General features: G+C 37.6%; 1 protein-coding gene across 1 annotated transcript; it reads left to right on the forward strand.

Annotated features, from left to right (window-relative positions):
• Positions 1 to 1,200: 1,200 nt before the first annotated feature.
• LOC113234305 (aldo-keto reductase AKR2E4-like) lies at positions 1,201 to 10,466 on the forward strand. The gene is made up of 7 exons (XM_026469603.1): positions 1,201 to 1,262; positions 4,805 to 4,912; positions 5,422 to 5,601; positions 6,036 to 6,152; positions 6,555 to 6,722; positions 7,315 to 7,518; positions 10,263 to 10,466. Exons 1-7 carry the CDS (start codon positions 1,212 to 1,214, stop codon positions 10,449 to 10,451), a joined length of 1,017 nt encoding a protein of 338 aa, XP_026325388.1. The 5' UTR covers positions 1,201 to 1,211; the 3' UTR covers positions 10,452 to 10,466.
• The last annotated feature ends 16,046 nt before the right edge of the window (positions 10,467 to 26,512 follow it).

Below are 26,512 nucleotides of genomic sequence, written 5' to 3' on the forward strand. Positions count from 1 at the left end.
GAACTGATTAATCGGAAAAACTTTGAAAAAATTGAGTGAGAGAGTGTTTTGTCCTAAATAAAACATTTAAACATATATTTTTTTAATTATATTCCTTGCATACTAAACGCTACAACTACTGCACATACTACAAAACGTGTTGTGAGAAAGCCCATCATCAATACCTTTTTTTTATTATTCCCAATATGGACATAGTAGTAGAACACCACCCCAACAGACTGAATAAATGGTGACAACCCTCTATAACGTGACATCTAGACGAAAGCGGCATTTCGCGAGACTTCGAAGGCTTCGAAGGCCATTTTATTAAACGTTTTGCTCTTCCGACTTTTTTCGTCCCATACAATGAAATGATCCTTACATAAAACTGGGTCGATCAGCACTAAAAAACATTTTGATCAATTTTGTTCATTTTTATGGACAACACACGCTTGACTATGCCAAAATTGTTTTCACAAAAAAAGACTCGATGGTTCCTAAGACAGTTTCCTTGTATCTTCTGTGGTTTCTGTTTTCCCCATACTGTCTCATAAAATAAAAACACTCTGTATACGTGAATTTTTGTTTGTAAATAAGCTCAAGGCAAAATCAAGGTTATCAGAAGTAAGGTTTCAATATACAAGGTGTTTAATAAATACTTGTTTGATTTGTATTTGGTGTTTAATAATGTGTACACGACATCCCGCAGTTCGGCCTGAGTCTTCACGTAGACTTATACCCAAACCCCACACGCTGTTCTAAAGCAAATGCTGGTTGGGGCTATTCAGGTATCTTCAGATGTCGCATTTCAGTCTTGCTGATTCCCCCTCACGAAATATTCCTACACTGTAAGCAAATGATGTATTATGTATCTAAACATCACTATAATATACCTACCTAAAAATATTTCAAAACGTAGGTAAGTACTTAGGTACACCGAGGAATACACGTGAAGACGAATCCGTACTTCAATGAGAGGTTTTCCACAATTTTCACAGCGGTTTGTACTAGCGACATGGCGTTTACAGCTTGTTTTAAATAGCCACTAATTCACACCAATTTATTCAACCACCTTTTTTCGGCCACATTTGTCGCTTGCGTTCGCAAAAGTATGTATCGGCGATAGAACGTACAGAAGAGCGAACTTACTGCATCGTCCTGTACTACTATGTTAATCTGTCGTCAACTATGGCGATTGATGTTACTGACCAGTCATTCGGGGACTGATCGCAATGGTGCGCACACGCATCTACATAGCGCTCATTGCGAGCATTTGTTTTCACGTGAGTTATTCTACTTTCTAGTCAAGTTTCGATCCAAGTTGATCAGCCGTTAAGCAGTTTGGTAGAACCAGTTTATAAAATGAACTTGCCTTAATCGTTTCTGGGTGCGAACTTACACTCACCGGCACTTTAGTGCTCCTATTTATGAATTTATCGTGAGTATATGAGAGCTGGTAATCGGTGTGATTTATTGGAATAAATTTGGATAAAATTATGTAAATAACATACAGATGTTGACTTGCGCCCGGAATTAGATGCGGTTCCGGGATTTCGGGACCTTGTAAAGTCACTAACTGTCGACTGGTGTCGCGGTAGTCGATAAGATCATTCCACAGGTCGTTGAGTGATAGTGAGAAATATATATGTCACGGTTTTTGTTGTAGCTTATATCTAACAAGTTACATTCAAGATTATGGCTCACCAAAGTATAAAAACTATAACCACGGCGTACAGAAAGGACTTATGGCGAGATTTATAGAAAAATATGTGTACTTTATAAAGCATGTGTCACTTTATTGTGGGTATTGGGAATATGGAATAAAAAAATGTATTTTCATAAACAAAAATATGTTAGTGCTAAATATTTGTGTGTTTTGTATATATTGTTGATTAGTTTGATCACCCAGATAACGATTTCGGTCTTATTCCTACTGCGACGGACCGCGCACGTGTATGATGATATTTGTTTTGGCAGAAAGTCTGACAATAACCTAATTAGGGCTTTCATACAATTAAAAATATGTTTAATATCAAAACTTATTGCATTGTTAGACCCACGTCAGACTTTATTCAGAGTAGCGGCGAGCGCGTGGGCGTGGGCTCATGTAAATCAAATGTACGTAGACGTTACAATAATGTTAAGGTGTGTGTATCACACCGCACCGCGCCCCGCGACGGAGCGCGGAGCTGCGTTTTTTAACGTTGTACTGGAGTACCTCAGTTCGTATGGAAAACACGCGCCGTCGAACACACTGGCAACGCTTCTCCGGCGAACCGCAGGGCGTGGCGCACTGCGCTCCGCACTACCGCGCACACATTAAGCTTAAGGACATGTTCAGTTTTCTACAATAGATCCCGACGTCGATAAATTTGTATTTGCTTTTGAAAATCGACCAAATCTATCTTTATCTTCATATTTTCTTAAATCTTTCTTATGAAGTTGAAATTATCCATTTATCGAACTGATTCGTAAAAAGGGATGTATCCAATATCTTCGGTGTCGTTTTATTTGAGTAAATAAAAACCAAATAGTATAATTGCAGCGTCCTGAACGAGTTCTGTATTATTAAGCATCCTTTTCAAAGAAGGATCTCGGCTACATATACAATCACTTCGGCGATCAACTGCGAAGCGAGTACTTTAAGTGACGCGGGCCGCTAGACCGCTGCCCCCGCGCAGATTCAACCATAGATATAGAAAAAAAGGGGAGATATGTAATGACGCTATGTAAGATCGGGTGCCGATGTCGCCACTTTTTAGCTTGTGTGCAATTCAAACTTTACGCTCTATTATCTACTACCATAACTTAAAGATTTTGATTGGGTAGGGCTTAAAACGTGAAAACGACGTAACACAATTTTAAAATTTAACAAAATTAAACCTACAGTCACTTGAATAAGAGTTATATTACAATATTTCAGTATTTTTTTCATCCTGGTTCAGCCATTCACCAACAGGTGGCGTTTTAGGAAAAAAAAACTACTAGTTTATAATAGCTAACTATTACACGATAGATGGCGCTAAAACTAATTTTATATGGTAATATGGTCATTTTGACCATATCGAGACGACCTCCCCATTTTTTCTATGTCTATACAAAAAAAATACAAAATGCTTTATTTCTCTCAAAAACGTTTACAAAATGCGGATTTGTTACATTTCATGTTAAATATGAAGCACCTTAGTGAGAGCTGGAGTCTGTACTAGGTTGGGGACCTGTGTTACAGATCACCAGGCTCAAACCGTTTTGACAAGTTTGCCAGAAAAGTAACACTAATAAAATTTAACAAAAATAATGAAAATTAAAGAGTAAAATAAAATTGATAGCTAATTACAAAATATAACAAATAGAAAAAATAGAAAAATCTCTGTGCGTGTGTGTGTGTGTGTGTGTGTGTGTGTGTGTGTGTGTGTGTGTGTGTGTGTGTGTGTGTGTGTGTGTGTGTGTGGGCGCGTGTTGGGGTGTATATATGTGTAATATAACTTATTTTAGTATAGTTAATAGTTTTTCAGTGGAGTCATAATTATTGTGTGTGATCAGCCAGTCAGTAATAATTTTTTTACATTTCGCTCTGCATAAGGGGTAGACATTAAGAGTACTGTTAATCTTATTATATAAATAGCCTCCCAAGAAACAGAAATGACGCTGTGCACAACTAGTGGAAACTGAAGTCGAAGGGCAAACAGTGCATTTACGCCGAACAGTGTTTATTTTGTCAGAGTCGAAGGAGATTTGTGTGTGTTTGGTTAAAGCCGTGTGTAGGATAAACAGCTGACGTACTGAAAGGACCTCACAGGTTTTGTAAAGGTCAGAGGTTGGAAATCTGAAAGGAAGGTTCCATCCTACCTTGAGTATCGCACGTTATGGATTCAACCTTTGACGCAGATCTGCGTCTCCGCCACCGCGCGCGTGTCTCCGCGTCCCGAGCTCCGTCGCGGGGCGCGGTGCAGTGTATTAATCGCCTAACCGCGTAGATTTTCAATATTTTTTAATATAAAAATAAAAGAAGTTGTTTGTAACTGCATAATTTAAAACGAATGTAGTTTTTGTACGCAAACGTCCATTAACCGGGTCAGATTATGGGCCATGATGTTAGAAGTGTTACTTGTACACATCGAGTATATAACCAGAAATAGAGACGAAATGTCATTTAATTTGTTTGAAAACTATTCTGCCATATCATTACTGTGACAACTGCGCTCCGATTGGCTGACCCGAGTTCGAAACAATTGACGGGTGTCGTCAATGGTTTCACTTCAAATCGACCAATCTAACTTGACCTTTGCTATAATGGACGTAAATTGCAAAATTACATATTTAATATTTAATTATCGATGAAATGTGATTCCGTTTATCTTGTAATTCGATGTTTTGCTGTTTTTGCCACACCACCGAATAGAACTGCACGGCATTGTTAGAGATATTATCTTTATTACAATAAATACAGAACATTTTTTGGAATATACGGAGACGTACACACAGGTCAGTAGTTCGCCTGTCTATATTTCAGTGCAAACGGGAGTTGATATTTATAAAAGCTGTATCCCTAATGTGTTACCAGGAATATAAGGCCCTTATTTCGTCTCTATTTCTGGTTATATACTCGATGCTTATACAATGTACATATATGTGGGTGTACCAAAGTAGTGATTTTTTTTGTAGTTTTCCCACGTTGTAACAATATGATCGTTCAATATAGCGAGAACTTAAGTAATATGAAGCGGTTTTGCTGGAACTTATATCTATTAAGTTGCAGTAAATTAGACGTTAGAAATGTTACTTGTAGATGTGGGTGTATTAGTGTAGTGATTTCTTTTTGTAGTTTTCCGAGGCGGTGTTAGCGCCTACGGTAAAACTCAACGACGGGACGGACATGCCCGCTCTGGCGTTGGGCACTTGGCTCGGCTTCACTATCACTAACAACACAGAAGTAAGTGACATATTTCTCACACTTACAAATTAAGATTTATTTTCGATTAATGACGCAATAGAAAATGCTTCGCATGATAACAACCAGACACAAAAATGGAAGTAAATCACTTTGCTTCTCAGCGAGGGTTGCATCGTGCAAAATTTCATTACATAATTTTCAACTATAATCACAACCACCACCACACAAAAACCACCAAAAATACCCTCGACACTGGTTCGCCTATCTAAGTACGAAGCACTCTCGGGACATGACAACTCTTCTTTTTAAATTTACTTCCATTTTTATAACATGGATTTCTGCAAAGTAAAGCGTAAATCTATGATCAACACTAAATGTATTGTATTCAAGTTCTAAAATTGGTTTAGTATTTTATTCCAATTCATTTCAGCTAATGGAAAATGACGTTATAGTCGAGTGTGGAACTTGTTTGCCTTGAAGGCGCCTTTTCACTCGCACCTTGAAAGTTCTATGTTGTAGGTATTATTGCGCTTATCAATGTTTCTCAGGTCCGCATTCAACCCACAGGCCACGAGGTTGAAGATGCCGTTACGTGGGCTATAGAATGTGGCTACAGGCACATTGACACAGCTTATATATACCGTGTGGAGGACCAGGTGGGAAGAGCCATCGCCAAGTGCATCGAAAGAGGGATCGTTAAGAGGGAAGACCTGTTTATTACTACCAAGGTCAGTATTACTTGCTTTACCTGAGTCTAGTTGCGTGAGCTTGCGTAACAACTGCCTGCCTCCGTGGCTAAACTGTTGTAGTAACCGCTGGCTGATCTGCCACGCAGAGCTATCCCGGGCCGGGAGAAACATTTCTATGGCCTACATTTATTTCTCTCTTGAGTTTGAGTGCAATTTTTGCTTATCTACGTGTGTGTCCGCGGCACCCGCGATACCGGGTCACCCTAGTGCGTAATTCATATTTACATTTTAGAATGTTATTCAATGCAATGTTAAGCGGTAGAAATAGGGAGCGTTTTCTTCAAAAAACACCCGTTGCGGCGATTGACGATCTATCTTAGAATTTCATACGGATTCTCGGATTCTCGGATCTGTGTTCGCAAATGTAGCGTATATCACAAATGTAATAAGCAAAACTTACCACAATCTTACAGTTATGGAACGACAGACACGCTCAGGACGCCGTGGTCCCCGCCCTGCGCGAGTCGTTGAACAGCCTGAATTTAAGTTACGTTGACTTGTACCTGATTCACTGGCCGGTGGGGCAATTCGTAAGTACAAAAAAGTAACAGACTTCAAGTATGCCGATGTCGGCGGGCGGCACCTTTACAGCTACCAGCAGCTGACTAGATGTCGATTTAATCATAGCAATTAAATTTATTGAATGCCACGATATGTACTACCATGACATACAATTGTTGTTTGTGAAATTACTCCACTAGTTCTTATAATTATTAATACAAAGACCAAACAGAGTTTTCGATTTTGTGTTGTACGGTATTGTTATTTGATCGATTTTGCTGTGTGTATGTATGTGCATATTTTGCACCTGGTTTGTAGTGCGTGAGACGGCAAATGATGAAGAATTGTAGGGTGAACTTCTCCTGCTGACAATAAAATTAAAATTGCCTTCCACCAGTTCATTCTTGTTGAAATTATCTTAAATTTTGCAGGAAAATAAGACGTACGACACAACGGATTACCTGGAAACGTACCGCGGCATGCTGCAGGCGAAACAATTAGGCCTTACAAGATCCGTGGGAGTGTCCAACTTTAACCAGCAACAGATCGAGAGGATTATCAAGGAAGGCCTGGATAAACCCGCTGTGCTGCAGGTTGAGGTAAGTTATCTTGACGTTAATCTAAGAGCGGATCGGTTTGAATTGACTTTATGAATCCGTACAAGAACCAATGTCGCAAATAATTCAGACAATTCCGTCCGACAATTCAATTTTTAAACTGAAGTACTTCTAGATGTGATTCTAAGATAAAAGCTCATCTGTTATCCTGTATCTCCGAGTACCGAGCCCTGATAACCAACTTGTTGTTTGACGCTTTTAACGGTTTAGTAAACGGTTCCGGTCCTTTTGCTGATTTGATCATGTCACTTGTTGTGAAGCCTGTCTTAAGCCTGGGCCTTCTGGGCAATTGATACAGAGTACAGGTACTCTACTCACGTGGCTGACTATTGAACAGGCACAAATGACACAACATTAGGTTTCACAGTCGTCGGCTCATTATGGAGAAGTTGTTATTAAACCGTTACTATGTATTATGTTTTGTTGTCATTGACCAGTTCTACATTAATGGCAACTTCCGTTCTTGGTTCCTTAAACATTCCTGTTAAGCGCTTAACCGATGCGAATGTTAATTTAGTTTCTGTCACTTAATACTTTGGAAGTAGATTAAAAAAGCATTTACTTTTTTTTTCAGTTAAACCTGAATCTTCAACAACCTTCTCTCCTTTCGTACTGCAAAGACCATAATATAGTGGTGACAGGGTACACACCATTCGGATCGCTGTTCTACAGCAAGGCAAAGGCTGGTGCGCCACCACCCAGGGTCGATGACCCGAGCCTCGTTGACATCGCCAACAAGTATAATAAAACTGTACCGCAAATTGCTTTGAGATATCTTGTAAGTAGCTTGATGACTCCAATATCAATTTTAATTAACTGGAATCCAAGTGTACTCTTGCAAGTGACCAAAACCTTCGTTTTGATTGATTAGACCTTAATTACGATCTTGCGCCGTGGCTTAAGTCAAAGTATAATAAGTAGTGTATCTCCATAGAAACGTAGCAGCAGCGCCGCTTGTACGTGTGCGCGCCTGCGGCACGGATTAGCTTCTGGCGGTGCACTCGCGTTGATCTGCAAGGGTCGTCACACGCCATGACGCCACCGTATTTAAAAAATGACATCCAATAGTAGACGTGTTTATTGTTGTTCGTTCAAACTCAGAGAGTGCCTCAAATCCAGAGTTATTCGGCATTTCATGTTCTTTTGGAGTTGCCGCGCTCCTGTAGCTCATCAGGAGTGTTCGCTGACGCGCACGTGAACGGTTTCAGCAGCATACTTAAGCGGGTAGTGGCCCTGATGCCTCATGCAGGGTGCGAGGCCTCCTTCGGACGGTAGCTGAGAGGGATGCTGGGCCAATGACGTGTCAATGGGTATCTGAACATGTGACGTGTGTTAGAACTGTCGCCAATGAACTCAAGAGCTAATCGCGATACAAGAGAGCGTAGTCGAGTATTTCGTCCCTATTGGTCCACCAGATGTCGCGTCGAATACCAAATAGTTAAATTTGTTTTATATTGACGAGCTGCAATTTACGTACTCTAATTTATTATGAGTTTTGCTAATGTAGTAAGTACACCCCTGAAAATCTTCAGGCACTAAAAGAAGGCTTGCGTTTTGGAAACATTCCTTATATCACCTTCTCCCGGAAAAAAGAGAGAATGACGAAACTAGTGATATTCGGACTCCCAGATTATATGGAAGACCACTTGAAATAAAAACGAGAAACATTTGAATTCAGTAATACTATTGTCCGTAAAATGAGAATCTCCTCCGAGAAGAAAGCAGTAAATCCACCCTTCATGGTACAGCTCCCTGTTGATAGCAATGTCTCTTGTTTTCGTCAAATCAAATAATACTTTTGTCAAATGTACACACGCCAGCACATTAAGCTACACATTGACGTATCTTGTTCCGTTGCATTGGAGGCGATTTTCGAACAAAAATGTGTAATCTGATGTGCCGTTGTCCGTATAATCAAAATTTTTTTTTTTAGAATTTAGAAAGGGGAAAAATTTGTACCTACAATTTACTCAACTAAACATAGTCCTTTATCTCAGAGGATGGAAAAATACCATAGTCTAGGTCCTAAATACAGTTTGACTGCAGTACCGAAAGTCCGAAACGAGTCACAATAATTGAGCAAAAATTTACAAACTGACAATCAATGTGATTAAAAATACTTAAACTATTCAACAAAAATTTGTGAAATAAATGATCTTTCAACATTTTTTTAAATGTACATTCTTTAGTTTCATATCTAATAACGTCTAATGTTTAATACGTGGAATACGTTTCTTTAAGGTCTTATCTCCGTAGTAGTTAGTCACTCTTGGGATTGCAAATTTACCAGAGGTCATCGACCTTGTATTATAGTTGTTACCAACCGTACACAACAACGAGTCACGCACCTCTGCACTATGGTTATTGATAAGAGAAGATATTTATGTTGTAAATTAACCGGAAGAATTTTACAAATTTTGAATAATTAAGAGTAGTCTCCATTAGATTTCACTTTTGTTTTTAAAAAAGTAAAACAAACAATATAATATAAATAAAAAAAGTAAAAAGAGTAAAAACTTTATTTTACAACACAAACAGATTACAAATTTTTAACAGAGAAATAGAACGTTATTGTACAATTGTTATTGTATTTTGTTTACAAGAAGTTTTAAAAACTTAATTTGCATATTCTCTAGAATGTCAATGTATGATTTAAATGTAAGTTTAAGTCTACTAATACCACAAACATTTTAACGTGCTGGTTGGCACTTGGAAACGTAAGCGATAGAAGTACCCAAGAGTATTATTAACTTGTTACAAATAAAATTTAAGTAAGTGGCCCAAGAAAAATGTTCATTTACTTTGAGGCCGACATAAGTAGGTACGTTTCGTTGTGAACGTACACGTTTGTGAGTCGTCACGTATTACTCTTTCTATTGGCTTCTCTATCTAGGTAAATGTAAACATTCAAATGAGTGGGCGAGAACAATCAATAATTTGGTTTTATCGGTGTTCAAACAATGCCGTTATCAAGGCTTCACTTAATAACCGCGTCTACATCTAATTGTACGAAGAGGCAGATTTGCTCGAGATCCATTCCGGCTCGGAGCACAGGTAGATCGCCAGCGAACATGAGCGCCGTACAGTGTCTTAGTACGTCATACAAACTGTTCACATGCATCAGATAACAGACTGGTCCGCACCCAGAACCTTGAGGCACCCCGCGCAATACTTCTTTTTCTTTGCTGTACCTGTCACCCACTGTCACCGTATGACCGCGTCGCGGGATAATCACAGAACAATTTGTTCACTTAACCTTGGAATGTCCTAAGAAGGATCGTACTCAGCCAGAACGACGTTGTAATTGCAAACTGCCGCTAGTGCACCGACCGCATAAAACATTTTAAATCAATCCGTGTGAGACAAGCACAGCACAAATAAGTTAATAAAAATGTTTATGTCACAATGTCCCACAAAGTGACCTCTCGAGTCGCGATTTACTGCCACAAATATTTGGTCAATAAGGTAATAAAACTATGTAAGTTGTTAATTTTACCATATTTTGTATTGTAATGTTTCCAGGTAGAACTTGGAGTAGTGCCTCTTCCAAAGTCGTTAACAAAAACGCGCATACAACAAAACATCGAAATCTTCGACTTCCAGTTGACCCAGCAGGAGAAGGAACTGCTCAAGAGCTTCGACAGAAACCATAGGACCATATCGCAACTCAAGTGGCTCGACCATCCTTATTACCCGTTTGAAAAGAATTAGATTTTGCAACTGGTTTTATTCATTCATTTTAATAAGTAAATAAACTTTAAATAACCATAAGAAAATAGTTTTTATGCAATCGTTGCTTAATGAGGGTTCTTGCCGATTGGCCTAAGTGAAAGGTACGAAATTTTAAGACCTAATTATGTAATGATTGCATGCAATACTTTTTCTACGAGTTAATAAAATAGTGAAACAGAACCAATATAAAGGCGGTATCCGTCATGAGGATCGGCTTTTTTATCACGTGGATACACGGGCGGAAACAATAGTCAAATGACTCGAAAGTCTTCATAGAGTCTTCTATAATTATAAATCTCAAATTAGCACAAAACACAATAGATTACCTACGCGGAATACTTGGTGCGCCGTCCGTTGACGTTCAAACAGAATGCCACACGGCGGCGCCGACCATCGACACGACGACGCTCCGCTAGAATGACAGTGTGAGACTAGTTCCCAGGCGTTGATATAGATGGCGCTCAATGATGAGCCGTCAAATATTTCATGTACAGGTTTTTACATAATACCTGACCCCCAAACCGACTATCCACAAATTTTTATAGTATCCTTTCTCCCCTAAAACCTCCTCTACAATATATTCTATTAAATGTATTCAACAAAATAACATACGGTTATAACATTTACTATATGCACAGCATGTGTTTACGCTTTTCATCCAAATAACAAAGTCAAATAACCCCGTATTTTGCCTTTGTCCATAGGATGGTGCAACCGACCATCGTCGTTTGAGTGCGTTCCTGCTAATCTTGATAAATATACCGTGTATCTTTCAACCCCGACACTGGCAGAATTGTCCTTAGTGGGACAGAAGCCAAATACAAAAACAAAAAAAGCCGACTTTGTCGACCTTTCGGTTCTGAGCACAAAAATGTGGGGAAAATTGTTAAACAAACTTAAATCTTTAACCCGTATGCCGTAAAATTTATTTTGGTATGGCCGTCTCATTAGCGAATGACATTGTAGAAAGTTTTTAAGCCAATTTGATCGTTAAGGTATAGTTCTTACTTACAGAATACAAATTGCAACCAGCTATAGTAAAGAATATACTAAATCTATGAGTAAGACGTCGTGGCCTAGCGGTATACGGATTGCTTTGCAAGTTGAGGCAAGCATGGTTCGAGTCAAATTAAAAATAAAATATTATTGTATTTTTTTTGTTTTTAGCCTCTGGATAGGTGTAAGAAATGTCTAAGAATGTTAGATTCTCAAAGTGAATCATCTCCCACAAACATTAGGTGAATGAAATAAAAGTAACCTTCTTGAGTAATTCAACTAATATTTTAATAATTATTAATACAAAGTTCGAACACTCAGAAAAAATTCCTTCGATCCAGCCGGATTCGAACCGACGTCTTCTAGCTACCGTGCCAGACGCTATACCAACTCAGCCACTAATCAGTAACTACTATATTTTTTAACTCACAAATATATCGATATTGACAAAACGTTAGAAAACTAATTTTATTACTTAAGGTAGATATAGCTAGTGTTAATATATTTTTCATGAAAAGTAAACGACCCGATTTGGTTAAAATTCTTAAACAATCATTCAATTAATGGAATACCTTACGCATTCATGTTTGAAGATTTCAACTTGATATCTCACCACTTTTTCCAATACATTAATTTGAATAACATGTATGTAAATAATATGTAAAATCTTATTTGAAACATGTTATATAGGTAATCTTTTATGCAAAATGAATTGAAACGAACTATAGTTTTACAGGCTGCATTTTTACAAAATTATAACCTCATGCAGTGCAGTGAATAGATGTTACAAAAATAACAATAACATCACTCACACTTTACATTATTTTTGCCTAGCAATGACTTACAATTATAATATTATCTATTATTAAAAACTACACAATTACCACTTCAACATTCAAAATCGAACACTTGCTGTAAACGGTCTTTCATGCCTGTGACCAGCATAAATCTTCACCACGCATTAACTCCCACCGTTTTGTGGAAAAGGCAAGCGCCATTTCAAAAAAAAATTCCAGAGGCTGGTTCTAGTTTTTCACGACGTTTTTAAAACCATTTAGGTACGACTTATTTTAAATTTAATTTTAAAACTTAATTAAAACCAAATCTGAATTTTAAAACAGGCGGTAAATATTTTAAAACTGTCGTTAAAACCTAAAACATGTTTCCCTGTATTTTTTTTTCGAAATGGCGCTTTCGCCCTCTTGTCTACAAAGCACCGACCTGTATATTGGTTTCATTTAGGTTTTTTTTCATTTTCGAATCGTGTCTTCTCAATTTTGAGTTACAACAGTGTATGATTTCATGTAGGTACTATTGTATGTATTCTTAGTAAAGTACGGAATATTACCCTTATTAGTACAATTACAATAATTACTTTATGAATAACACAAAAAAGACACCACTTACTTTTGTAATCAATTGTGCTCTTTACTTTTATTAGACTGCCTGTAATTCCACCAGCACCCTTACCCTTCAAAACCTGAACACAGTTGAAAGGGTTGTAACCCTAACTAGCCGTGACCAGGTTCACGGCAATGAAACTTATTGATCATAAATGATTTAACTTATTTAATGACTATTATAAACGTAGTAAAGAACCAAAATTAGCGATTATACGCGATGGAATTTGAAACAGCTCCGACTGTTGTGAAAGTCGAGCTGGGAGTGACCGTGGTACGAAAACAAAATGAGAAAGCGAAGGAAGATGGAAGAATTCAAATTTAAATACAAGTAAAAGAAAAAATGATAGGATACAAGCGAAGAGAGGCGATACAAAAAGGTGAGATGACGGTGTAAGGAGATCACACCGTCACACAGTAATGCTGACATTACTGCTTGGCGGCAGAAATAGGTAAGATGGCAGTACTTCCCTTGACGAACTCTTTCGCAAGGAGCTCTAGTGCTTCTAAAATTTTATGAAATAGGAGCCTCTTAGACGAGTTTGCTCTCTTTCTGGTGTCATCAGAATAACTTAACTTTTTAACTGCCTCCGTGGCCGAACGGTTACCATGCCGGACTGCCACGCAGAAGTCCCAGGTTCGATTCCCGGGCCGGGAGAAATGTTTGTATGGCTTACATTTATTTCTCTCGTGAGTTTGGGTGTAATTTGTGGTTGTCTATGCGTGTGTCCATGGCACCCGCGACACAGGGTTTCCCTAGTGCGGGGCTATGTTGAGTGTGTACGTTATTTATTTATTTATTTAATATAAAAACAAACTATCGAGACAGACAAAAATTCATAAAAAACTAAAAATATATAATTATTAATAACAACGATCAAACACTAAGAAAAAAATTGTGTGCTTAGAGACGCGCCGCCTAGATATTATCATTAATAATTCAGAATTCACAGGTCGACAGTCGAATTTTACTTATATATGTATAATATTTGAGAGACTTTGCTTTGGATGCTACAACATTACGACAAAATAGAAACTCAGTGACCATTTCTATAGCATAAAAGAATAAAGTCAAATGTCAGTTCAAATTTTCGAATTTGAACCATTCTCGAAATAATTCCGATTGTGAAAAAGCAAAAATACGAAATCATGTTTCAGTATTTACATTGCATTTATTTCCTTCAGTTTGTGAAATTAAATTCTCAAATTCCTTTAAAGAAACTCTAAGACTACGTCCTTACATAACATTTTTATTCGTGTTTATTTGAAGCAATGTCTTCGAAACGTGAACAAGAAAGCAGCGATGATGCAATTCACAATCTCACAGCTAAAGGAGGAGTACAAAATACAAGTATTCGTTACGTGACAGAAACCAACCAAGGGCACTTCAATCGTCTGCCCGTAATTTTAAGCGGAAATGACTGCGAGAGCTCTCAAACACAAAGAGATAATTCAGGGACTGTTTCTGCTATTACCAGCACTTTTGACGTAAGTGGATGTATAACTTCACAATTGCCCCGTAAGGACTTTACTGATCTACAGTCGAGCAACGAGCCTAAGGGCAAGCATAACGAAAGAACATCAACGTTCAGACATGGTTTAGAGGTTGACACAGTTCAACAACAAAGTAATAAGTGGGCAACAGGTGATAATTCAATGTTGTTGAAGTCTTTGCACATTATTAATGAAAGCCAGGGTATTTCTAATGAATCACAGTCACAAAATGAAGACATAAAATCGGTTCACTTTGAAGATACCTCAGATAGCTATGGAGACTATGACAATGTTACTTTGCCGAAAATAAAAGCCAGTGGAAAGTTTATCGGACGTAGCCGGATCATGACTAAACGACTGTCACCTTCAAAGCCAGGAGTTTACAAACCAATGCTGTTAAAAACTCTGCAATTTAAAACACAACAAATAAATCCTAAATCGCTATCGAGGTTTGCAGTATTCAAGGCTTTGCAGTTAAGAGAAAATACTCCAATACTAAGCCAAAAACACATTTTGAAGACTGTAGATTATGACGATAAATTATTTAGTTCCAAGCGAAGACTGAAAAAAACTCAGTGTTTTGAAACTAAGATCACTGTGCCTGTTATAGGTATAGAGTCAGAATATCTTAACATTGTGAAGCCTATGAAACTCCTTGGTACCAATAAACCATCAAACACTAAATTTGTTGACGATAAGCCATTACAATCAGGAGAAAAAAATCCAATTGAAAAGAGAGAATTGAATACTCAACTCACAAAGCCTTCTGAACATAACGTAGTTGTCAGACCCCTACAATTTTATGAAACCGCCACAGATATACAACCAACTTATTTAGAGCCCACCCCTGGTACAAGTAAAATTTCTTCGTTACCCGTAAAACCAGTCATTTTAAAGCCTTTACATTTCTATCAAACAGCTATGGGACCTGTTCACTTTTTTGACGAATGTGAAACAAATGAGACAAGCATTTTATCACCAAAACTGAAAATTCTTGAAATTCCACAAACCTTACAGTCCAAAACTGATATTAAGACTGGCTATCGTTCAGTTGTGAAAGAAGTAAAATTTACAGGGAATGTGAAACCAATTCAATTGGCTATTTCAATCGAGCCTAATACAAAACATCTAAGGGATGTTAAAAAAACTGAGACCTATTCTCTAGATGCCGAATCTGTTGAATTTTCAGAAACGGTTCAGCAATATTCTATTAGTACCGATTCTGCAGATATTCATGAATTTTCTAAAGTAGCTCTGCAATATCCTCCAAGTGCCGAATGTGTGGTATTTTCAGAACCTGTTCAACCTTGTCCTCCGAGTGTCGAATCTGCGGAAACTAAAGAATTTTTCAAACTGACTCTACCTTATCTTCCAAGTGCCGAATGTATGAAATTTTCTGAATCAGTTCAGCCATATCCTCCTGGTGTCGAATCTGTAGAAACTCAAGAAGTTTCCAAACTGGTTCTGCCTTATGTTCCAAGTGCCGAAAGTGTGCAATTTTCAGAACCGCTCCCACCATATCCTCCGAGTGTCGAATCTGTAGATGAGCCTTATTTTCAAAATGCCGAATATATGAAATTTTCAGAACCGATACTGCCTTATCCTCAAAGTGCTTCTTCAGGAATTCAAGAATTTTCCAAACGGGATTCGCCTTATCTTTCAAATGCTGAATACGTGGAACTTTCAGAATCAATTCAGCCCTACCCTCAGAATCTCGATTCTGCAGAAATCCAAGAATTTTCCAAACTCACTCTGCCTTGCTTTCCAGATGTCGAACGTGTGGAATTTTCAGAATCGGTTCAACCTTATCCTTCGAGTGTTGATTCTGCAGAAATTCATGTGTTTTCCAAACCAGCTCTATCTTATGCTCCAAGTGCCGACTGTGTTGAATCTTCCAAACCAGTTCAATTTTATCCTCCGGTAGCCGAATCTACAGAAACTCGAGACTTTTCCAAACTGGCTCCATCTCACCCTTCAAGTGCTGAATCTATTGAAGTTTCAAGCGGTACTCCGGAACAGGCAACTACAGAATTTCCTCAAACAATAACATTGGAAACTCTGATTACAAAGGAACTTTCTTTAAACGAACAATTTTTGAAAGATCAGTTTTCGGCGGGACTATCTTCTGAAGAAAATTTTTTAAATCTTGTACAAAAGTCTTACTTCAGTGGCACATTAAAACCATCACCACTTTTGACTACAAAAACTGCTTTGCAAGATAATGTCATAACCTGTACTAAAAGTGATGTTATAACAAGTACCAGAAACACCAAAAAGGTCACACTGGACGAAACTGTCATTGATTTATCCAATTTAAATATAATAACATCAAGTAATGTGGACACTCAAGAGCAAATTTGCACCATTTATGACACACCAGAAGTCGGTACTAGCAAGGGACTTGACAATATCGGATATGATACCTACTATGACGAATATGAATATGATACTGATTCTGACATAGAAGACGAAATGCTAAGTGAAATATTGAAAAGCGATACATCTGGTCTCTATACATCTGAAACTACTGTACTTAGGAATTTTTCCAGCATAATACCATTGGAACAAGCGATTTTGATAGATATTCCTGAGCATATTCCGAGCATGTCTGACATGGATAGTGAGGAACTTTCGGAAGTCCATCAGGAAATGATGCAAAGTCGTCACAGGGTTAGGTTTCCGTACAATATGATGACTACTGATGAGTCTTTCGTAAAGACACTTAAAGAAATAACAACTAGCGATGATTCGGTTAGAACAGGAAAAAGAAAAAAAACAAAAGGAGGCAAGATCAAAAAACCTGATAAGTTTTCACCAAACCCGACTCCCAAACCCGAAGCTCCAAAGGTGAAAACAAAAAAAAGGAAACTGAGGATTAAGAAGAAAAAGAGAATATATACAAAAAGGGCCAAAACCCGTTTGGTAGACAGCAAAGTAAGTACATTGAGTCACAGGTTGAGCTATACCAAACTGTCACTAAGTAGTGTATACAAATGTCAACTAAATATTGTAGCAGACACCATGTGCTAACGTTTAAATACCATATTTGTTAATGTAAATTTATTAACAGGCAGCAGTGTACTGTCTACGACTACAACAAAACGTTTCAGTTTTTTCAGATGTAATTTAAGTAGGTCTTAAGTAATTCTTCATAGTCTGTATAGTTCTTAGTTCGTGTTCCTGTATCGATACAAATCATGTGTACTTCCAATTTTTTGGGTTTTCACCAGATATTGTTATCGGCTATCAGGGTGTACAACAACAGTACCACTTGATTCTGCCAAGCAGTGATCACATTTTTTTCTTTTAACCATAAAAACCAAAAACCTTTACAATGGTTAGTTGTCTCGTGTGTCTGCCACAACTTATTTTCTTCGAAACTGTATTTATTTGTTTAATAAATACAGTTGTATAATATGATTAACAAAATTATTACCTGTCGTAGTTTATCTGGCACAAATTGCCTGTCTTCCACTTAGTCCAATTTCATATGTATATTTCTTGGTGTTAAGGCCCCGGCGCTGACCGGGTACTTCAGGGATCGCAAAAGACGCATTGACATGGTATTTGTGGCCGACAATACTGATGAGGTGCGCATCGAGAGACTCAAGGTCAATTTTCTCCGAAACGTCGCCGCCTCGGGACTCGAAATGGAATTTGAGATGCCGGTGGTAAGTTGTTCATTATTGACTAACAATTTTTGCTTAATAATTTTTTTTTTCTAAGGTTTTATGCGAGTATTCTGTTAGGTTACGTGCTAAGACCACATTATATATTTACTATTGTTGCGTAAGGATAAATGGGGTAGATGAAGATGATTCACATGGTATTGCTGACAACATAATACGTATATCAATTACGTACCTATTGTTTATGTCAATCTACTTTATTTTAAATAATATTTTATAATGGTAAGTTAATATTTTAATAGAGCATTCCAGGTCCTGTATAGAGCATAGCAAACTGGAAAGGAGGACGTACTTATAATCAAGAATTATACTTTTCAATCATTAATAAAATCTGAAACGTCATAATAACATTCTTCTATTAGCAGTTTTTTACTTTTTTTATAAATATTAAGTCCCTTTTTTCGACTACTAACGACCTTAATCATTTAGTTTGTTAGCTTAATCATTGATAGACATTAAGAGTGAACTAGAAGGTTCAATGACACACGACGTCCACATCGCGATGAATAATAACGAGTAGAAGTCTCTTCGCAATCGCGATGTGAAATGTTCGGGTTACATGCATATGAATTTGCATGTGTGTAAAATGTGAATACGCGGAAATGGAATTGTTTCTAGTTCTTGGAAGTGCGGTTTGCAACTGTCGGTTTTAGGTAATATTCACAAGTATTCGAATGACTTTCCTTTGTGCAGTAGACAGTGTTGCAGTCCACACGTAGTGCACCTAATACGTAAATGTCACGCCTGTCCATAGCAGTTGCAGCGCTGCTCAGAGCTTTAAATCGCAAAGATCTGAGGGGCACTGCCACTGCGCCCGTCACCATGAGACATAAGTTGACAAGTCCCATGTACCAGTAATTTCACCAGCACCCTTACCTGTTGACACCTTACTGTTTGGCGGCAGAAATAGGCGAGGTGGCAGTACTTCCCTGAACGAACTCTTTCGAATTCTTTCACAAGGACGAATTCTTTGCTTCTGTAATATAAAAAAGTGTAATGTAATCATGTCGTACGAGACTCAAAAGTTTTATTACCGATGGAAAAGAGATATTAATAAACCTGAGCTGCGAATTACTATCACCGACGACTTCGATGGCTATATGCATACATAAGGAGGCCCCAAGTTGTATTCCCGGATGAATGAAATCACATACACGCCACGTTGGAACCTGATAAGTTGGTACTAATGCCTTTTGAGGTCATGTCGTGTTATGTAGAAAGCTCGGCGACATGCGACATGCCTGCGCGAAAACGAAAAGACAATTTTTGATTGGTGTGATTGTATGGCATATTTCTTTATTGTTCACAGCAAAATAGATTCTGTGACTTACTATTTATAAAGGCGCATGCTCCAGACGATGTGCTCATTGCGTTAGCGAAGCACTATGGCATGATGAAGGAGTTCAAAGACGACCACTTGGCTTTCATCGAGGAAACGGTCTTCAAGGAAATGGGGTTGATCAAGGGATTACGGTTGGCATCCTTTGCTTTCTATACTTGATTTTAATCGACGCCAAAAAAGGTTGATTAACTGTCTTCGTCACCATTTTTTTCCCTGTTACCGATTTAAATTAATCAGGCGCGAACATGAAACAATTGAACAGTACTGAAATATCTTTGTTTTTTTTCTAGGGCATGCTACCCAGGACCGGGTAACTTCTCGACGCAAGACCGCATTGCCCTCGTATACAGACTGCTGCGAACCATTCCCTTCGGTGATCCGCAAAACTATCGCGGCGTCGATCGGTAAACTTCTACCATAGTTTCCTGTAACACTTTATTTAACCGTATAAGCTAGGTTGTGCCTTAGGTAACTGTGCAGTGAGGGGAGGCTAAAGTTTTCACTGCGCTCTTTCCCCTCAATGCAGTTGATAGGAATTTTAAACCTCGTGCAAAATGAGGTGCAAACGACACTTACCAAAGACGATGTTAATTTTCTAATAAATTAAGTGACAATCGCAGCAAGGGAAGTGCATACACCACGGCACACGAGATGTGCGTCACGCGTCCTTAAGCGCATTATGGTGGCGTAGCCCAGCCCAGTTTTGACAAAGACCAGAGCTTGTCAAAACCGATTTTGGAACTAGTTCCACCAATCAAGTGCATTTTTGGTTTAATTGTTTGTGCCTCATATTACGCCAGCAGATTTTCCGACTTTATTAAAATTCAATTAATAGCTATAATTTTGATGGGCACGGGCAATAAAAACCTAAATAAAAAGCGATAGATTTTAAATTTAAAATTTACATAATATGTACGGTCAAATTTAATGTGTACACTGAAAATGATGTCGATTTTCCTGTCTCTCGTGTCACACACATTTGTCGCGCAATAGTAAGTATAAAGAAACTGTGAAAAAAAAGTTTGCCTATTAAAATAACCGTAACAATAACGTTCACACGTTCCCTAAACATATTTTAAAATAGGTTTAATGCTGTTAATGAAAAGTTTTTGAAATTCTATCTAAATACGCGTTGATCATTATTATATTTTAGTAGCAACGTATATGTGAGTACATTATAATAAAAGACAGTTAAATATGTACTAAGAATTAGTCTTCAGAATAAACCTTAAGAAGCTAATTTATTAAATTTGATCTACCAACATGTTTAAGAACTGGTCAATGAAGGTTCTTGCAGGACGCCTGCCTGCAGCCGTGACCGTAGGAATGCTGATAATGCGGACGTTGTAGGTTGATGGAGGCTGGAATTCTCCGAGATTGCTTCCCTCTTCACGACGGCCCGTTCTTCATGCTGAGCAAGAAACGTCAGAAGAAGAGTCAGATAAACGGAAGACAAGTAAGGGGTGATGTTTAGTTATTGGAAGGGTTGGGGGAGGCCGAATTTGATTCCCGCCACGAACCAAATCACGTGCAATATACTAATTTAAAAAATCGCCTCGTATATGATAATTCCTGGATTTGATTCACCACACTGTCCAGAAGGTCCGCGCCAACGGCTTCCGTCGATTCATGTTCAGCTAATTAATTATTTAATAGCTAGGAAAAATCTGGCATGCCGTAGAAGATCCGACAATTCTTACAAGTCCATAGGCCGCTTTTAACCAGCGTGGAAGCCTCAACCCTTTCGTTAATAGAGAGCCGTGCCCAGTCATATTCAGGTTATGTGTTGTTCATCCATGTTGCAGGCACTGTTTTACACCTGGGCCAGTTATTTCAACATCGCCTCTCGGCAACCAGTGCATCTCATACGGGAGTATATGGGAGAACGGGTAACAAGTTCTGCTGCTTATTTTTTATGCAACTTTGTCTGTCTTTGTTTTAATTTACTTTTTATTCTTATCTCTTTCATCATATTGTGAGTACCCTTTAGTAAAGTGGACGCATAAGAACAGTGGACCGATCGGGAATGTTTCCGAAAGGTTTTGGGTCACGTGTTTTGTGATCTGGCTGACATTTGTTACTTAATGAAGGCTTCTGATCACAAAGGCAGTAATAAAATAAAATTAAACTCAATTTAAAGAAATAGTATGATATAACATATGTAGCTTATTCTATAGATAGATCATAGACGCTATGACTTCGCAGGATTTGACGTGTCAATTAAAAACTCTGTGATGCTGGCGCTCCCTCACCGCGAACATTCGCTTGTAACGTAACATTCAAGATTCGTTTGCGAGCATTACATTACAAACTACCTTCTTCACCAGCGAGCATTCGCCTGTAATGTAACATCCAACATTCTATTAGGCTGCGATTCCACCAGAGATATGTGAGGTAACATGGCGTGCGTGCGGTCTCTCGCGGGCTCTCGTGGGCACTCCTGGCTTTCGCGTGCACTGGCAGATTCTCGTGGACACTCGCACGCACTCTAAAGACAAAGGCACTCAAAGTCACTCAAAGGCACTCAAGGGCACTCAAGGGCATTCAAGGGCACTCAAAGGCACTCAAGGGTACTCAAAGGTACTCAAAGGCACTCGCAGGGACCTAACTTAAGTAAAGACTTGAAAACATTTCCACTATGTCTAGTGGAGTCGCTGCCTTACAATCTGAACAGATTGTTACATTAAAAAAAAACCGCTAGAGGGCGCGAACAAGTAAACATCGACTCCTATGAAAAAATTAAATTAAAAGTAAAATAGTGAATAAATACTGTGAAGTCAATATTTTCGTAAACTACGTGTTCTAAATATTGTGTACAAGTGTTTGTGACGATAACCGAAAACTAGAACACTAAAATCTAGACTGTGTGTTATCTAGTTAAATTTCTGTATAAATACAAAAGTTTAGTGAAAAAAGAATAGACAGTTAGTTACAGAACCTGACATTTGACTCGATTATAAAGTGATGATAACCTTTATGTGTGTGGTTTTGTGATTTTTTTAAATATTGCAAACTAACGGTCCGTTAAACACACCTTGATTTTTTGAACTACAACTTTATAAATCAAACAGTACCACAATTTCGTCACTTTTGTTAGCGAACATTCGGCCAAGTGGTGCGCACGGTCAGTTTCTGCGTTTGGGTCGGCATTGGAATTTAATGGTTCTGGGATCGAATCCGTCATTTTAATGCACATTTTGTTTTATTTATTTATTTGTTTTTTTTTCTTTTTGACATTGCCAGAATATCTTAAAAAGTATTTGATGTGACATAATTAATAATCTGCCTGTAACGTAAGACTAGTAATACAAAGTGATAAGTGGCGCCATCTATTGACGGCCACTAGAAGCAAAAAAAATTAAATTGGTTCCGACGTACAATTTGAATCCCACTGTAAAGAGAGAGAAAATGGCACCAGCTTTACCAACGTGTTCAAAATGTAAAAAGAAGATGCTCAATAAAGAATTTCTTCACTGCAAAACTTGCAATAATGATTACCATTTGGATTGCGAAAGTGTTTCCTACAAACTGTTTCGTTTAATGAAGAACAAGTCAAACTGGAGATGTCGAAAATGTTTAAATGAAACACAGCAAAAAGTACATTCATCTACACCAAAACAGATTTCTCCCTCGTATAGCAGAGGGGCTCATTTTGTATCAGAATTGGAAAAGCCAGCCTCTAGCTTAAACACTACAGGTAATGAGGTTAAATCTCAAATAACACCTGTAGATCATGAAGATTATGTCACACAGCGAAGGAAAAAGTCATCATCCAACAACATCGCTTACTCCACTGTTGATTCGTCAGGATCCTCCTTATCAGAGACTAACATAAGCAATCCTTACAAAAGTCTGCCTGATATGTCTACACTGCAAAATACGGAATTGGAATCATTAAAAAAGGAAATATATGATTTGAAAATTGCATTACAATCTACGGAAAACGAAATGGAAAATATTATAATAGAAAAGAACGGACTAGAAAAGAAGATATCGGAACAAGATCGTAAAATTCAATATTTACTTCATATTTGTGCAAATCCCAAAAATAATGCAGCTACAACAAAATCAGCAAGAAAACAAAGAAGACGATATGCAAATAAGCTTGACAAAACGAAAGATGAGTACAACTTAAGTCCACGAACACCAGGAATTCCTACAGACAACATAAATGAAGAGTTGACACCGATTAATCAAATTAATACAGATAGCGATGAGAACATCTCGCATAAAATGTCCGAAGAAAATAGTATTATGCGACGTAAGTACGAAAATAATACACGCAAGAGAAAAAGAATCTATATTCTGGCGGATGAACAAGGACAAGGACTTCGAGAGGCTCTACTTAGTCAGGTTGACCAAGAATACAATATTTTCTCTTTCTGGAAACGCGGTGCTGACCTGGTTCAGATAATTAATACCTGCAAATCAGATGTAGCTCAGCTCACCAAACAAGATTATCTCATAATTGCTGGGGGGATGAATAGTACAAATCCATTTTATCTAAAAACTAAGCTACTTGAATGGCTGAACACGATGAACAATACTAATATTATCATATGTGGGCTACCTGAAAACGCATACTTGAATAATACAAGTCTTAACTTTGAAATGAAACTTATTTGTCAGGGCTTTCCCCATTGCTCTTTTGTGAACATGTACTATAAAACGTCAAAATATGCATCGAAATTCTTTATACAAAATTTGTGTTTTGCTCTGACTAGAGAATTATGTCACCTATCACACAGGCGATGTCAAAGTTATGATTTATTAATTCCTCCCTGTAATTCCACACAAACGCCGCCATCTTTAAACCTAAAAAGTCAAGAACATCCCCAAGAAAATAGTCAAATCCCTAATACCGATCCTTTTTTATAGAGGACGTTGAGACATTGCATATTATGCATCAAAATATAGCCGGTCTTCTGAATAAAGGAGAACTGTTGGAAATTGCTATTCATGACACATGTAGAGATTTAAAAAAACCTATTGATATAATTTGTATAACAGAGACATTTGTTCCGTTGGGTCACGAATCCAATATACAGATCAATGGTTACTATTTAGGCGCGAGCTTTGGTAGAGTGTTAAAACAGAAGAAAAGGAAGCGCGGTGGTGTGTGTATTTTGGGTGACCGATCGGTTGAGTTGAGGGAGTTGTGCTTTGTAAAGGAATTAGCCTGTGAGCGCACATTTGAGTCTTGTGGGGTGGAGATCGTAAATTATAAATTAATACTAATATGCATATATCGAACTCCAGAAGCAAATATTGAAATATTTTTTGAAAAACTTGAACTTTTATTAGAGAAATTAAGAACTAGAGCAAGGAAAAAGAATATAATTTTAACAGGAGACTGGAATATTAATACTTTAATTAAAGAAAAAAATTCAAACCGCTTAAAAGTAATCCTAGAATGCCACAACCTAGATCTACATATCCACACAGCTACACGAGAGAAGTCTTGTATTGATCACTTTGCTAGCACTATTAAAAGTGCTGTTGGTGAAACAATAAAACTGAAATTGTCTGACCATGACACTGCACAGTTCCTATCTGTACCAGTTGTAAGCGGAAAGAAATCTTTGACGTACTGGTATGAAATGAAAAGAGATTTAAGTCATGATAATATTACGAAATTTAAATTCTATTTAGCAACTTATCCGTGGTCTGGTATTTTACTATCTGGTAACCCAAAACAAATTTTGACAACCTTTCACAATGAATTACAACTACTATATAATTTATGTTTTCCAAAATACAAAATCAAGATAAAATGTTCACCACCTAAGTTGACCTGGCTCACAAAGGGACTCAGGATTTCGTGTGCTACAAAAAGAAAACTACGCATAGGTTCTTACAAAGGGAAATCCCCTGCAAAAAAGTCTACTTATCGCAATTACAATTTACTATTTAAAAAATGCATTAATCTGGCACAAAAAATTAATAATAATAAATATATTAATAAAGCGAAAAATAAATGCCAAGCAACTTGGAACATAATTAATAGAAAGAACTCTAGTTACACCAAAAATATTATTAAATGTATAAATGTAAATAATATTAAAATAAATAACCCAATTGACATTGCACATGAATTCAATAACCATTTTATTAATTTAACAAATAAAGAAAATAAACAACAACAAAAAAATGATATCAGATTATTGAAACAGAATAGTTCTACAATTTTCTTATCTCCAACTGATGATAATGAAGTTAAAAAAATTATTAAATCGCTTAATAATACAAAATCAACTGGTTACGACGAGATACCTACTGACATTATTAAAGCCTGCTCGGGCGAACTGGCTCCCATCTTGGCACAACTCATTAACTTGTCCTTTGAACATGCAATATTTCCACCAACTTTCAAACGATCGGTAGTAAAACCCCTGTTCAAAAAAGATGACAAACACAATTTGGAAAATTATAGACCCATAGCTTTGATACCTGTTTTGTCTAAAGTTTGGGAAAACGTTATGCACGCGAGATTGATGTCATTTGCCACCAGATTTCAAGTGATAAGACCAGAACAGCATGGCTTCCAGAAGGGCAAGTCCACTACCCTAGCTTGTTTCTCGTTTATTAAAGATATTTTAACTTGTATAGATAAACGGATACCTGTCACTTCCATTCTGTTTGACATGAGTAGGGCATTCGATTTCGTATGTCATGAAACATTGCTGGCTAAGTTGGAGGCATACGGGATACGCGGTAAGGCAAATGACTTAATAGCTGACTACCTTCATGGGAGAACTCAATGCGTAGAAATAAACAACTTCAATACACATTTAGAGTACGTTGCATACAGATCCAAATTTAAAGTTAATAGGGTGGGGGTACCCCAAGGATCGGTCATGGGACCCCTCCTGTTTATTCTCTACATTAATGATTTACCTATGATCACACAGTATCCATGTACCATGTTTGCGGATGACCTATCCATTATTGTGTACAAAAAGCCGACACTTGATTTGGAATTCGAAATAAATGAAACCGTCAGACGAGTGGTACATTGGTTGGAATCCAATAATCTTCAAGTGAACCTCTCCAAAACTACGTTCTTGCAATTTTTAAACCGTAATAAAAATCCTGTAAAACTCTCCATAATACACAACA

The sequence above is a fragment of the Hyposmocoma kahamanoa genome, unplaced genomic scaffold, assembly GCF_003589595.1.
Source record: "Hyposmocoma kahamanoa isolate Upper Pololo Valley unplaced genomic scaffold, ASM358959v1 83, whole genome shotgun sequence".
Taxonomy (NCBI): Eukaryota; Metazoa; Arthropoda; class Insecta; order Lepidoptera; family Cosmopterigidae; genus Hyposmocoma; species Hyposmocoma kahamanoa.